Source organism: Camelus ferus, chromosome 3 (genome assembly GCF_009834535.1).
Source record: "Camelus ferus isolate YT-003-E chromosome 3, BCGSAC_Cfer_1.0, whole genome shotgun sequence".
NCBI lineage: Eukaryota > Metazoa > Chordata > Mammalia > Artiodactyla > Camelidae > Camelus > Camelus ferus.
This window is the reverse complement of record NC_045698.1, coordinates 93,211,915-93,227,619: the sequence shown is the minus strand read 5'-3', so window position 1 is coordinate 93,227,619 and position 15,705 is coordinate 93,211,915. Positions and strand designations below refer to the sequence as shown.

Below are 15,705 nucleotides of genomic sequence, written 5' to 3'. Positions count from 1 at the left end.
TGGTGAACTCTTAAAATTCTAGAGACTTGAGAAACAGTCATCCTAAAGCAGCCTTTCTAACCTCACAAAAGCCATTTCAGCTTCTTTAGTATAATGAATTAGTTTCAGTCTCAAATCCTATACTTTGAGATATAGGCCTGGTCAGTCTGTGTTACCCTTGCCCCTTCTGTGCCTTGTTGTGTTTCTAGAAGTGCATGCGGGAGCTGATTCCCTTTCTTTGAAACAATGTAAAGAACCATTCTGCTTCGCCGCACATGTGGCCTTCCTAGCCAGGCTTTTATTGTACACTGAATAGAGCTGGGCCTTTCAAAATGTAGTTATACAGTTAGAAGAGAGTCTAGCCACAGGGCCTCCTGTAAAAGGAGGAAACACTCTCCAATTGGGAGACTTGAGAAGGCCCTGCTAGCTTGTTGGGCTGAGCCCTTACCATGTCCCCTGAGCCCAGGATGGGCAGAAGTAGCAGCTGCAGCAGGAGAGGGGTCAAGTTCTATACTTCAAGCAAGTCTGCCAGTTGTACAGGAATGTGTAAGGGAGGCTGGGGTAACTTGTGCTACGATATCTCAGAAGACAGAGCTGGTTCTTCCCTGGGTGGGACTGCTGTGGTATTAGAAGTTGAATTTGGGGCTACACTCTCAGATCACCCCGTGATCCCACAGGAATGTGCTGGTCTGATCTAGGAAGATTTGAGTTTCTTCTTTGAAGTCAGTTTAAAAGAAAAAAAAATTTTTTTAAGGCTGGTTTGAGTTTAACAAAGTGGCCAAAGCCCCTCTCTTTACCCTCACATAAACAAAGAATACATTGTTCATGTACCCAGTGTGCTCTAAATAAGACACCAGATCAGATGGAGCAACTCAGTCTTGCATAAGCCTTGGTTAAAATGTAGTTTTTTGAAACAACTAGGCCAGTAGCCAGAGCGGAATTCTTTAAATGGGACAGATGCCGAGAGAATGGCTGGTCTCCTTTAGCACCCTTCCAGAAAAAAAGCAAGTCTGGGATTACAGCTTCCAGTGGCCTACTTTAAATAGACACTTCTCTGGAAGATGACTTTATTTATAAATATTTTAAAACATAAAATCCAAAAAATATAACTCAATGAAGTAGAAATTACAATGCATGATGGTGGCCCAGTGGTTGGCTGTTGGGATACACTTCTTGCCCAGTATTCTAATGGTTGACTGACCTATTGTGGTGGCTTTATGACAGACACCTTTTACATTCATGATGGTTCTCAAGAAATTAACAATATACTTTAACATGATGGAAGTTACTGTGTTAAATAGGTTTTTTCAAACTTGAGAGGTTTTGTATAAAAATATGAATACTTCAGGAAATACTTCAAGCACTTTAGTAGTCTTGGGAGGTAAGGGTACTATTAAAATACCCCTTTTGGATTTTATGATGGATGATACAAAGTAGTAAGAGTCCTCTTTGTCCTTGTTTTCCTCTAAATAGGGTATGTACTTGTGGAGTGTTCGGTCTTTTCTCTCTGCCCTCAGAGGAAAATGAAGCCCAGTGGTGATGTGCATGTTTCTGGCTGGACTTTTTTAGGGGCTGTGGGTGGCAGTTTCCAGCGCATTCTCATAAGAGCAATGGTGGCAGGCTGGCCTGCGCCTGCAGTCAGATGTGAGGTCAGAGGATTGAAGGGTTAAGAGCAGAGATTGGAATGGGAGCTTATACCTAGTGTGAGCCCCACTCTCTCAGTTGTGGCAGGACTTATCTAAGGGGAGATGGCAAGAGTAATCCCTGGCTTGTGTAGGTTCAAAGTCCTGAGAACATGTTTACCATAATAGAGAATAAGCGCCAAGTTTTGTGGCTGTAGGGAAAAGAAAAATGTCATACATACTGTTACTGAAATAGCTTATTCCTCAGGGTCAAGCTTTAAAAAAGAAACCCAGTAAAAATTATCTTTATTCTCAAGTCAGAAAAGTTTTTCTATGATATGCATTACCAATACAAAAATAGTTTGAATACCACGATGGTCATTTTTTCCTCAAGAGTTCTTGCAACGCTACACTAGAATATAGATCTTTGGATTCTGAGAAGCCAGTGGGTAAAGTAAGAACTAAAGGCTTTTGTTGAGGGGGAGTGTGTGGGTACAGGAACAGCCCTTTTTCTTTGGATTCAGGCTATGTACAGTGAAGAGGAGGCAAAAAAAAAAAAAATACAACTTAAATTAAAAAAAAATTTTTTTAAGGCTCAATTGAAGCTTGGCTCAGAAGTGGGTTAAAGTAGGCTGTGGTGAAAACCCACTGTCCACCACGAGAGGTTTTCTGGGTGCCTTGCTTTGGTTGTAATGGTCCTCCTTCCTGCAGCCCCATAGGGAAACTGAAGCTGGCCTAGTTTCATGCTGGAAGACAGGCACTGGCTGTCTTGAGGTTTGGTTTGCCCTGTCTTAGAACTGAGAGCTGCCTAGACTGACATGGATAAGCTGGAATTGGAGCTGTGAAAAAGGCTCTCAAAAGGGGGAGGGATGCACACTGGATTTTGAGCCATGACTTACTTGAACCTTTGATTGCAGCCAGTAATGACTGAGGCCTTTGGTATCAGGGAGTCTTAAGTGATTGAGTTTCTCAGGAAACATTTCCAAGTAATTTGAACTAGATCTGCATACCCCCACTACCCACACTTGCCTGATAAGGTAGTGTCAGGTTATTCTTGTTGCCTAGGGTGACAGGCCTAAAGCTAACCAATTCCATTTGCTTCTCTTCTTGCAAGCTCCTGAGAATGTGGCAAGAGGTTTCCTCTGGTCCATCATAGAGATAGCAGCTGGTTTTCTGTAAATGGCTTCTGTTGTCTTGAGCTTTGTGGTTGTGACCATGCTCACATGTTTGATAAACCAGCTCATTCTTGGTCCATGAAGTATCTGGTATGGGGAGGGCTTGGCAGTGGTGGGGTTGGGGGGGGGCAGGGTGGGGAAAGCAGTTGGGCTCAGTCCAGCCCACCTACGACCTATAGCAGAAAAGCAAGGGAAGCAGGGGCATCTGGCTAGCAAGACAGATGTGAGAAGAATAGATGCAGGCCGCCATAGGCATATCAGATAGCACAACACAGATCTGATTCCCACCATTTGGAGCAGTTTGAATTGATGGCCCCAGTTTCAGGCAGAAGTTGTGCAGCCTCTGAAATCTCCAGGGCCTGGACCCTGAGAGGGAACTAACAGGGCCCCTGGCCGGTTTACACGGGCTTTGGGGCTCTGCCGTCTCCTCTCAGAGGGCGGACCCCTGGAGGAGGCTGTGTGTCCTGTGCACGCTAGGCTGCCTGTCTCTGAGGCTCCTGTTGCTGTACCTCTGTGCTCTGTAGGTCGCTGTGAGGGGCCTGAGGGGGCCCAAGGTGCTGGGAGGCTGAGAGTGGCCGAGAGACCTGGTGATGTAGGTGCTGGCTCCGCAGGGCTAGCAAGCAGTTCTGTGGGAAAGTGGGGCAGCAGGAGGTATGAGGGCGAGTCCTGGGGGGCTGGGGACCCGGGGCAGCCTAGAGCACTGTCATCGGAAGGAACGGGGCTGGGGCAGCGGCCTTCTCCGGGTAAGTACCGAATGCATTTCTTTTTCCTCCTAGGAATAGTGAAGAGAGTTATCTGTAAACAGAGGGTGAATTCATAGTCATACACCACAACCAAAAAATGCTGTCCTTGCACAGGCCTAACTGACCTCTTGGCCCCTCTCCCCGTGACTTGGGTGACATGCCTGTGCCTTCACTTAGCACTGCACCTATTCTGAGCCTGTCCAGATGTGGGGCAGGTGCAGTTCCCAGCATAGCCACATGGTGGCACAGGGACCTTTTGTAGTTTAGCCTGTGGTCGGCCTGTTGTTTTTTGGTGAGCCATCTCCTAGTCTAGGCCATTGAGGCTCTGCTTCACGTATCTGTGGGGCTCAGAACTGATTAAGCAAAGGGCCTGCAATACTTGAGGCTTCTTGGGCTGAGCAATCCTAGTGCTCGAAGCTAAGCTCAGAACAGAGAAAAGGAAGAAATGGACAGTGACTCATCTCAACCATTTCTACCATCTTACAGAGTTCTCTGGGCCATAATTTGTCTCTGAAATTGGAATGGATGAGGACAGGGTCACCTCCCATCATATATACATACACATACATACTTATTCCCCCAGTTCCTCTTTGTCCTTGGACAGGGAGCATGGTGGGCACTCTGAGAAACTGGACCAGTATTCCCTGGAGTCAGTGAACTTACTGCCTGGAGTAGCCTCAGCCTTGGCCCTACCTGGCATGGCCTGATCCTAAACTAGGCAACGTTAGCCAGTTGGTAGGTATACCTTCTTTTCACATACACAAGTATCTCTCTATTATACGGTAAAACACACAGGTTTAGTGCCTCAAGGCCTGAATAGGGGTACCCCTGCTTGTCCCTCCCTACCTCTCAAACCCTCTGGACCCAGTAGGGACCTGACAATACATCACGGGGCCACGTGGCATCTAGGTTATTCAGGTTGTTCTCTACTGTCATTTTGTTCTTTGGTTTAAGGGCTCAGGATAGTATAGCTAATATCCCAATTTGGAGAAGTGAGGAAGCTGGTGGCCCATGATGACTTTGAGGCCTGGGAGCAGGGACTCAGGCCACCTAAATGGTGTGTGTGAGATACGTCTGCTGCCGATCTGCTAGCACCAGACCATCATTACTAGAGGACCCCAAGCACCAGAACTATCTTCTAAGTCTGCTTTTCCTTACCTTCTAGAACATTGCCTCTCCCCCTCCTCCCACCTAGACCCAAGTGATATCCCCACAAGCTGTGTTCCGTGTTTGTTCTCATTCTTAGGATGTATGGGCCCCCCAGTCTGTGGGTATGCTGGGGGCAAAAGAGGGCTGCAGGCCCAGCAGAATGTGTGCAGAGTCAGGGAAGCAGCTTGAAGCAAAGGGAGGATGGTGGTGGGGACAAACCCACCTGCATGGACCACACCAATCCGTCTGCTGGTTGAGGCCAAAGCGAGCACGGCATTTCTTAGGCGAGCCAGGGTCTGCTCACAGCCATGCCAGAGGGGCAGAGCAGGGCAGAGGGCGAGCAGGCAGGCAGCAGGGCAGAGCAGGGCCCAGAAAGAAGAGGTAACATAAGTGTTAGCCAGTCACAGATGCCCCATAGCCCCCACAGGCAGAGGGCCTCTCCATGGCACAGCCAGCCCCAGTGGGAGCCCTAGGGCCCAGAACTGAGAGATGTCAGGAAAGGTTGGCACCCAGCTGGCAGTATAGAGGCAGTGGGAAGAATGGTGGGGGTGGGGAGAAAAGGGACCCTATTGGCTGGCTCCTCTCCATGGCTTGTGGGGCCCCTTACAGCAAGGGAGCTGAAGGGAGAAGGGCCTACAGGGGCCTGTGGAGACCCAGCCTCTTCTGTCTTAGGGCTACCTGCCCCCTCCCCATTTTGTCTGGATTTTCTTCATCTTTGCCAATGCCCAATGTGCCTGACCCATATCCCTGCAAGCTGTAGCTTAAGCTAATGCTACACACTCTTCCAGAAGTAAAGTCCATTTTTCAGCCTTTGAATAAAGGCTGAGGTCTCTGCTATGCCCCAGTCTTAGCCTCTAGCTTCCTTGTGTCGGGGCAGCACAGCTGAGAAAGTTATTCATGGATGTGGAGTTTGAATAATCAGAGTTGGGGCAGGAATTCACCCACAGAAGATTGCAGCAGGGTGTGGCCTCCTTGGGTCCTCTACCACAGAGCACTGTGCATCATCATGAGAAACTGGGGGTGGGGTGATAGAGAAATTGCCAGTCACACAGCAGGCTGTCTGACTACTAGACTCAGGCATGGGGCCTGGCTCAGCCTTTGCTCAGACAGCCTGCTGCCCACCTCCGCAGAACTAACTAGGAGGCAGTGTTTGGGTTTAGTCATGAGTCAACCGGTCAGTTCCTCACTACTTTCTCTGGCAGAGGCTACCTGTGAGCGGGACTAACAGAAGCTGGGTGAGGGGGGAGTGGTGGAAACCACTGCTTTAAGAATTGGCTTCTGTGTCTTCCTGGGACTTAATATAGCTGCTCCTCTGGTGAGGGTTTAACTTGTGAGATGCAGGCCTTGTTTCCAGAGGGCCCAGGCTCCAGGCCTTCAAGGTTCGTGGCTGAGAACTCTGCCTCACCCTCTGGGCAAAGCAGGGCTGGGGCTGCTCATGAAATGAGGATCTGGAGAGGAGCCTCCACTACTGCTGAGAGAAGGCCTCACCTGTGTTGGATTCTTGGTGCTTCTCCCTTGACCGCCTCTTCTTCTTCCCCTGCAGAGAACAAAGCAGGGGATGCTCAGGTCTGGGAGGCGGACACTGTAACCCCAGTGAGCGGGTGGTTGGTACACCTGCAGCCTTCTGCCTAGCCTGGCTGCCACTGGGATTCCAGGCACACAGTCCACTCTGAGCTGGGGACCCTGGTGTTTCTTGACTGCAATTTTTGCTAGGTTACCCTGGGGCAGTTAGGGGCTCCTCCTCCCTCTCTCACACTGGTCTCCCTTTTGAATGGAGGTGACTTCCAGGCCCCTTCCTCCCCTCCTGTTGTTCTCCAGTCAAATACTGGACCCTGTGTGGAAGTGCACACTGGGGGGAAATAGGACATGAGCCAGCCTTTAGGGGCAGCTCCCCTTGTTTGGTCCTCTTCTGACCCCCTGTTCCACCACTTCCCCTCCTCATCTGTGCCTTCAGGACAGTAGTCCTGCCTTCCCTGGTGAGACTGTGGCCTGGAGTATGACATTTTGAAGGTTCCCCTACTGTATGTTGTTGGCCACTCACATAGTTGTCCCGCGCCGACCAGCCTGGGTATAGCTGCATGTGCAGCTGCCTCTCCTTGCGGGCCAGCTCATAATATTTGGCCTGCTCTTCTCGCGACAATGCGTGCCACTGCAGGGGAGGGGGCACATGGGGGTGCATCAGGGAGTCAGCAGGCTGCACCAGGGTGAAGGTAGTCTGGGGCCACCCATACCAGCCCACCTGCCCCTCATCCTCACCCTGCGGCCCAAGATTTGGTTGATGGCAGCGCTCTCCTTGAGCGTGCATTCTGCAATGACCTTGGCTCTCATCTCCTTCATGTACAGCATGAAGGCATTGAGTGGCTTCTTGATGGTTGGCTTCTTGGCCTCCTTCTCTGCCTTGGATTCTGCCTGTGTCTTCCTGAGAGGCACATAAACAGATCACTCAGGAGCCACCATGGTGTCCACCTAATGCTACCACTCTCTTCTAGTGTGTCTAGAATGTATGTAAATGCATGGATACTAGGGTTTTTTTAATGGAGTCTTTTTTTTTTTTTTTTTTTTTTTTAGCTGCCTCAAAATAGACGAGCAGAGTTAAGTTACTGTTCCTTATAGGAATACTGCTGCTAAGTAAGGAAAGTATGTGCAGGACTTCCAGCCCCTTCCCTATTGGCTCAAACTAAATACTCGTTCTCCATCCCGCCCCTCCCTGCTGCTTCTGAGGATCAAAAAACAGTGGTTGGTCAGTGGCAAATGCCACAAGACAGCTTGACCAGAGGCCTCCTTTGGCAGTCTCTGGAGCTTCCAGGCAGCAGGTCTTGGGCCTGGTGGGAGGAATGTGTACCCTGAGGTCTGCTTACCCTCACCCCTTCCCCTCCCTCCTGTCTTTTCACTCACAGGCTGCGGTCATAGGGCTGCAGCTCCTGCTTCCCTGAAGGGGGCACAATGGCTGGGTGGGGAATGGCTGCGGGGTGACCAGGTACACCAGAGCCTAACATCAGGGATGGGTGGGTGAACCTAGAGGCAGAAGGAGAGTTAACACTGAGCCGGGAACGTATGAGCCAGACCTTTGAACACAGAGAGGCCCCTGCACAGACATGAGGACAAGTGAATAGATGCCCCACCTCCACTGGCCTGCAAACAGTTACACAGAAATATACAAATACCTGCTCCCAACACACTGCACAGACACATCGACAAAATCTACATATATGTCAAACTCAGGTGTTTACTTAAGTCCTAAATAGCTTTTGAATCTGTCCCCTTCTTACTTCCTTCCCTCACCAGCTCAGCCTCAGCCTGTGGCTGCCCTGTGGGCTTCATTGCTTTCCTGCTTGACCTCCCAGTCCTCTCTCCATGTAACAGCCAGAGTGACCTTTTAAAAACACCTGAGTGCTCCTGGCCACTTGTGTTAAAATTCCCCCACTGCCCATAGGATAAAACTCAGGCTTTTCCCTAGGCCTTGCACAGTCCTGCATGACTACCCTGCTGACGTTTCTAGCTGCATCCCCCCCCAGTCTCCCCTTCCTGTTTCCCATCACTTCCCACCCCCAGCCATCTCCTGCTATTACTGTTACTGCTGTTCCCTTTGTCCCCCTCATGAGCTTCCTTTTCATGAGGCTCTCCCTGACCCATCAGACATGGCTGGAGTCTCCTTGGGGGCTTCCCCATCGCCCAGGTATCCCTTCAGCTGCTGCTGTTTTGTCTATACCTCCCACCCTGGGACTACGAGCTCCAGTAGGGCTAGAAATGTCTGCTGAACTCCTTGTTTCCTACCTGGCATGGCTCTGTCACTGAGGGAGTGAGCTAAGTGAAAGGACACACGTATACACATACCCCCAACTTTCTGGCTGTTCGATGGACACCAGTCTGTCCCTTGCTGCTTGTGCAGGTATGGAGTCTCAGCATGTAGCCCCTAAGGGCTGGGGGTTGGAGACACATGTAAAAGGTGCTGCCTTGGGCAGACCTCAGGGGATGTCCAAGAGAGTTGTCCTGCCCCGCCTACCCTTCTCTCATCAGGGATACACAACAAAGGTGAGTGCACTGTCTCTCCCTGCTCTGCAGTGCTCTGCACAGTACGGCCTGGGCTTAGGCCTCTTGTACTCCCACTGGCTTCATTCTCAGGTACAGGGCAGCATGGGGCTGCAGAATGACAGACGGACAGATGGACAGACGACTAACACAGGGCAAGCACTGGCCTGGGCATGGCCTCTTGTGGGCACTGAAGCCTGGGCAACAGGAAGCAGGAGCCTAGCTTCAGGGTAGGGGACTCACCTGGGGTAGGGGGCGCCAGGGGCTGCGGTGGGGGCAGGGAAGTGCTGTCTATATCCGCAGGAAGGGGACAGGGGGTAGAGAGGAGGACTGGGCCTGTGGTTGGGAGAGATAGCTGTTAGCAATCTGACTACTGGCCAAAGGTGGGGAAGGACTTCGCCACCTTGCTTGGGCCTGACCCCTAGTGTAATAGGGCAAACTGGCTTCTGCTTAGACCTCTCCAATGTATGTTTTTAACACCTGCCACCGGAGGGCAACCTGTGCTATACCTGTTTCCCTCTACAGACTTACCTTCCCTCTACTGGTGCTTAAGGGATAGAAATGGCATCATTCTTCTGGAACCCAGCTTAGTAGGCCCCTGAACTCCCCTTCAGCCTCGCCTCCTGAAATTTCCCTGCCAATACAGGGTTGATGCCTGCCCTACGGGCTTTGTACCCACTGTTCACACTGTCGGGATTGTTCTTCTGCTCTACTTTGTCTGCTTCAACTCCTGGTCATCCATCATGGTCTTGCTTGGCCCAAAACATCCTTTCTCTTGAAAGCCTTTGAGAGTCCAAGATGGATGAGGCATCCCTCTGGGCTCCTGCAGTTCCCAAGGAACTGCTAACAGTGCCCAGTCACTGTCCGGCCACTTGCCCGAGTTGTGTGTTAGGTGGGCTGAGTTCTGAGAGGGCAGGGACCTGAGAATGAACCAGCTTCAGCAGCGCTGCTTTGGTACCCAGAACCTGCCATGTGCACTTCAATCCTGGGAGGTACTAGTAGGGGTAGTCCTGATTTATTTTCAAGGTGGAACTTTATCCAGAGAGAATTTGGACATGGAAGAGTAAGCTGAACTTGGATAAAGGGCAAGGGGAAAGGAGCAGGGGCGCCCATGGTTGGACTTCTGCCCTGCCCCGCCTTCCTGGGAAGCCAAGCTTTCCTGCCATTGGGTGATTGCCCCAGCCTAGAGAGACTAGAGCCCTGCCCGGGTCACACTGTGGTTGATGAACAAAGGGCCACGTAGGAGGCCCAACTCCAGCTGAAGACGTGCCCTCTGGCCCATGTTTTGGCCTAGCAAATGGGATCCAGGCTGGCTCTTCCTGGCCCAGCTTTAGTAGACGCTCAAGCAGGCTGGCGAGGGGCCTGAACTCAAGCAGGTACCACAGGGGCAGGGAGGAACCTGCCCTTCAAGCAGCTCAGCCAAGGAAGGGACCAGCCAGCAGTAGACATTGAGGCGAGTGGGAAATAGCCCCCTGTCCACCAGGCCACCAAAAAGCAACAGCCTCTCTTGTGATCATTCATGCTGTCACTTCCCTTTTCAGGCCTACCTTTTCTTCCTCACATACTCAACATGGCCCTGAACAGCCCATGGTTCCCCTATTCAAGTCTCGTAGACATTAAGGTGGGATTCAAGTGCGACTGGGGCTGGGACCAAGAGCTAGGTTTCCTGCCTTCCCAAAAGGAGTCTGTCTGGCTGGCTGATGAGCAGATAGAGCTGCTGGCCAGCCTCTGGTACCTACTCAGAGCTGGCAGCTAGGTGCTCGGCACAGAAGGGTGCAGGAGGAAAACGGAAGGGCAGGTATGAGTCCAAACAGCACAAGGTACCCCTTTCCCACTGGGCCCTCACTCACCAGCTCACAGTGTGGGGGAGCTGTCCCATGCTGCCTGAGGTCAGAGAGTAGAAGCCAGAGAGGTCAGGGGTCTGCAGAGGCCTGTGAACTCCTGCAGTGGAGAGGAGCCAAGTAAGTGAGCCAGCCCGACCTGGAGGCCACTTCAGCTAGTTAATGCATCCTAAAGCCTCCTGTGGAGCCCTCCTAAGATCCCACCTCCCTGTGCTAGAGGACCAGACATGCTGGTTTGTTTAGGACTATCCCAGTGTGATAATTTATAGCACCCCATTTACAGGCTAGGGGAAATAAGGGCAGAGGGTTTGGGTGACTTGCCTAAGGACACTGGCTGGCCAGTGGCACAGCTGGAGTCGTCTAGGCCAGACCTCACCACACCCTGGTCCAGGACTGGTCTGCTATTGGCCATCTCTGCTGGGGGCTCTAGCCTAGCTTTCTGGGCAGGAGGCAGACCCCCTGGCCTGGGGATCCAGGGCTCCACACACCCACCTTGCCCCTTCCTCCCCAGGGTTGAGTCAGCAGATTTCCCACAGCCGACAATGGCTGATTTCAGAATGACTTTGCCTGAGGCTGAGGTGAATCAGCCGTCACAACCACCACTTTCCATTTTCTCACTGTGGGGAGGGAAAGGCTTCAAGTTTTGTATTTATCAACTTTACACAAAGAAAGGCTTCAAGTTTTATATTTATTAACTTTACACAAAGGCCTGCTCCCATACAGGCACTGGATAGTCACTCAGGCTTTAGATTCCTATCTCAACCTGAAGCCTTCAAATTTTGACCTGGCACTCTCTCCCCCAGCTCTTTGGTATCCTCAGGCCCCTCATTCTTCTTGGCATTTTGGGAGGCCCTGAGTTTGTGCAGCCCCCGGTTCTCCATTTGTACAAAGGGTCCAGCCACCTGGTCTCTTGACTGCCCCCCGCCCCAACTCCCTGGCTCTGGGTCCCATTGAGTCCCTCCCCATCCTAGATCCGTACCTTGCTTCTGGCTGATGTCGGCTGGTGCTGGTGTGGGGTGTGGGCTGCTGAAATGTTCATAGAGAGGAGAGAGTTGGGGAACGCCATGGGAAGGCTGACTGGCCTTGTTGTGCTGAAAAACGAGGAGGGTGGGTGAATGGGGGTGACCTGAGGAAGACACAGGGCTGGGGTGCACGTATAGGAAGAGCCCCAATTAGCTGTGTGCAGGAAGCCCAACTGTCAAAGGAAAGTGGAGTGGTCAAAACCACATGCCTCACAGGACAGGGCCCCACTCAAGCCACCCTGTGTTCAGTGGCCCTGCCCTCCTGGCAGTCTCCGCCTGCCTCCAACTTTGCCCAAGCAGTTCAACTTCCTAGAGAGCCTCTTGGTCTTTCTGTGCCCCCAATTCTAGGAGGCACATCTCCTCTGTACAGGAAATTCTTCATGCCTCCTGCTTTCAGAGATCTCCCAGTTTCTCTGAGGCCCTCTGGCTTTTCTAGTGGGCTACTCACAAGCCTCCAGCCCCAGGACAGTCTGAAGCTTGCTTTCTTCCTCCTTCAGCCCCCAGACTGGGGGTCTTAAGTCTGACCCTCTGGAATCACCTCAGGCTTAAGAGGATTTGTTGACATAGGGAAGGGACCCCCCTCCTCGGTCCTCTAACTCAGGGGAGGTGGGGCCAGGTGCGGCCAGTCCCCCCAGCCTCCACACTTCCTGTTTCCTAAGCACCACAGGACTCTTACTTTTCACACTAGTCACATGGATTTGTCATGAGATGACTCACTCAGGCTGGGAAGGGGGCTCCCCACGAGACCCAGCCACAGGGAGTCTGCTGCTCTGGGCTGCGGCCCGGCTCTGCATATCCTCAGTGCACACCTGTGCAAGCCAGGGTCCTGGAGACATCACCTACAACTGAAGCTCAGCTCCACTTAGAAAAGACCACCTGTAGGGATGCTGCTGTTAGGAGCACAGATGAGTGAATTCTGACCCCGCGGCACAGAAGAAAAGGGACATCTGTGGGGCAAGACAGTAATGAGGTTGTGGTCTGGGCGCCTTCCCACCCTGCAGGTGAAATTTCTCACTGGGTGAATTTAGCCAGACTCCTTAACATCCCTGGGCTTCAGTTTCCTCTCCTGTGTTCACGGACGGGGTTCATGATCCCTTTATCACCAGGTCTGGGGAAGGTCAGGGTAGCTCTTGGTGAGGAGGCCTGGCACAGGTCCCTTGGTACTGGCTATTGGGGGTCCAGGGTGGGGCTAGAGGGAAGGGTGGCTATGGGCTCCTAGGGGGGCACAGGGCCTCACACCTCCCAGCAACAGCCACCACCTTCCCCACATTCCTCCCTCCAGGGGAGCTTGAGGCTGGGCTGCAAGCTGCACCCTTCCCCTCAGGGCTTGGGAAATTGCTGGCGTTGCCACCTGCTCATCCGTCTGCCCACCAGGAGGAGCCTTACATACCAGGGCTAATCAGCCTGCCTTCTGAGGCAGGAGTTAATGTTCTAATAGCAGTGGCTCCTCCTTTGGGGCTGGCATGGATTTGGCACCAGCCTCTTCCTGAGCCTGATGCCTCACCTCTGACCAGAGCCCCCAGCTGGCCTCCTGGGGCAGGGCAGAAGAACTTCCCTCTCAGCCCCAAGGAGGGCTCTCCACTGTGAGCTTGAGGAAGTGTCCACCGACCACGCTCAGTTCTTGGCCTTTAAGAACTTATTACAGTATCTGAGCCTCCATTACCTTGTCTTAAGTGGAGATGATCATAGGGTTGTTGTGAGGATAAAGCAAGACAATACCCAGGAACTCCATTACTCTGATGTCAGGTAATGGGAAAGGGACATGCAGGAAGCTCCTCATGTCCCTCATGTCATAAGGAAATGCAACTCATAGGGCTTCCCTAGCCTTCTGGTGCCAGGACTTACACGGGCCAGACGTTTTGGTCTTATGCTGAAAGGAGTTTGTCTGGAGATGGCAGACACACCTGGCAGCCCACTGGGAGCATCACCTGGGGAGAGTGATGACAGTGCCATGCCATCCCTGGGCCTGGGTTGCAGTGACTTTCCTGCTGCTGATCCAAGGCCAGGCTTCCTGAGCGAGCTGGGGGAATCTCGTGGCACTCTCAGGCTTTCTTTTATCCCCAGCACCAAACCAGACACAACGGTAACAGATCAGGAGTATGGGGGAATGGAAGGTGGAACGTGGGGTCCAGGCCTGCAGGTGGCTGGCAAGAGAGAGAGGAGTAGACTGGCGATGGGTGTGGGGTGTGTGGGGCACGTGAAATCCTTCATGTACGGAGTACCTGCCACATGCCAGGCACTCTGCCAAGCACTTTGCAAGCCCAATCTTTGTCCCAACAGGGTACCAACAGGTTGCCATTTCTCTCACCTGTAAATCCTCTAGGTGCCACCTCAAGTCTTGCTCCCCATTACTGCAAACCTCAGCAGAGCTGTCCCCATTCACTGCCTCTGGTTCTCAGCTCTCTTTATCCCTTCATCCAAGCCAGTCTCTGGCCCCCTCACTTTACCAGGTGACCCTTGTCAAGGTCCCCAATACTTCCATGTTGCTGATATCAGTGGTCAATTCTGAGTCTTCCTTTTACCTGACCTCTCAGCAGCACTGAACACAACTGGTATCTCCTTTCTCCTTGCAACAGTTTCCTCACTTCACTTCCAGAATGTCACACTTCCATGATTTTCCTCCAGCCTCACAGGCCACTCCTTCTCGGCCATGTTTGTGGCTCTTCATCCTCTTCCTGACCTGATCCAAAATGGGCCCTCAATTCTCTATCAATCCTCACCTCCCAGGGTGCTCTCATCCAGGCTTATGGCTTTAAAAGTCTTCATCTGATGACTCCACATCTCTATCTCCAGCCCCACTTCTCCTAGGAATGCCACTCTCCAAATGCCTACTCAACAACTCAGAGTAGGCATGTCCCAAACAACACATCCAAAGTAGAACCTTTGACTTTTGCCCCAGACACTGTATCTTCCTTAGTTGATGGCAATTCCCTCCTTCCAGCTGCTGTGACCAAACTGCTTGGAGTCATCTTTGACGCTCTTTTTCTCACACTACACATCCGATTTGTCAGCAAATCCTAATGGCTCTGCTTTCAAAATATATCAGAGTCCAACCACCATTTCTTTTTTGTTTTTGTTTTTGTTTTGGGGGGGTAATTAGGTTTATTAATTTTTTAAATGGAGGTACTGGGGATTGAACCCAGGACTTCATGCATGCTAGGCAGGCACTCCACCACTGAGCTATACCCTCCCCCACAACCACTTCTTCTTTTCACCCTATCCCCACCTAGTCCAAGCCACAGTCATTTCTCACCTGGTGACCGCAGCAGCCTCCTGCTCCCTCAGGCCTCCATCCAGCAGTCATAGAAATCAGATCACATTGCTGCTCAGCCTAGAGCCTCCGACAGCCTGACCCAGGCCCACAAAACTGTGTGACCAGGCCCCTAACTACCTCTCTAACCCCATTACCTTCCTCTTTCCTCGCTCACTATGCCAGGACTTGCCAAGGGTGCTTCAGCTTCTAGCCTCCTCTGGTTACTCCAGTGACAATTTCCACACCAGGCCGTGATGGGAAGTGGGCTGGAAGTGCAGCTCTAGGCTTGCGGACTTTTTCACCATAGGATCCTGGGCCAGTCTGGCCCTTGTAAAATGAGCATGAGAATATCAACCCTGCCTACCTCACTGGTCACAGATGCAAAAATCCTGCTTTACCCTAGAATTTTTAGGAGCAGGAGCCAGGGGCCTCTGAAGGTGGAAAGCTTCCTGGAAACCTCAGGGGCCTCTCTACCTTGATAGGTTCCCAAGACAGTGGTAGCCAGATCCTAAGCCTCATGGCACACAGGGAGCCTGAACCTCAGGGCCTACTCCCTTAGGAACCTGGGACCCTGGCGGGAGGCACTCCACCGTTTCCTGTCTAAGGGCATGAATGCCTGGATCTCCAGCCCAGTAGGAATGAACACCCTCCACAGGTCCTTCTGCACTAGGCGCTTTCAAGTCTAAACTTCTGCTTCAGAGAAGGCCCTGCCATCCACCCTTGGCTCTGGCTTGTCGGCCCCCCTGACTGTAAGCCTAGGCAGTGAAGTGGGCAGCTCTGACCCTTGGGAGCAGGGCCTGGGGTCCAAGGTGCCAGCTCCAGGAAGTCAGGTCCAAAGTCCCACTCTGCCCAGGGTGTGGGGAGTGTGGGGTGTCTGCTCCAAGTCAGGGAG

At 52.1% G+C, this 15,705-nt stretch overlaps 1 protein-coding gene across 1 annotated transcript in view; it reads right to left on the bottom strand.

The window, feature by feature from the left end:
* Nucleotides 1-990: 990 nt before the first annotated feature.
* Nucleotides 991-15,705, bottom strand: part of TCF7 (transcription factor 7) — a 32,541-nt gene continuing 17,826 nt past the window's right edge. The window contains 10 exon segments of the mRNA XM_032476735.1: nt 991-3,332; nt 3,334-3,378; nt 3,380-3,548; nt 4,892-4,964; nt 6,157-6,205; nt 6,710-6,817; nt 6,925-7,087; nt 7,564-7,683; nt 10,548-10,638; nt 11,518-11,629. Coding sequence (XP_032332626.1) covers nt 3,207-3,332; nt 3,334-3,378; nt 3,380-3,548; nt 4,892-4,964; nt 6,157-6,205; nt 6,710-6,817; nt 6,925-7,087; nt 7,564-7,683; nt 10,548-10,638; nt 11,518-11,629 — 1,056 coding nt within the window. The 3' untranslated portion in view covers nt 991-3,206.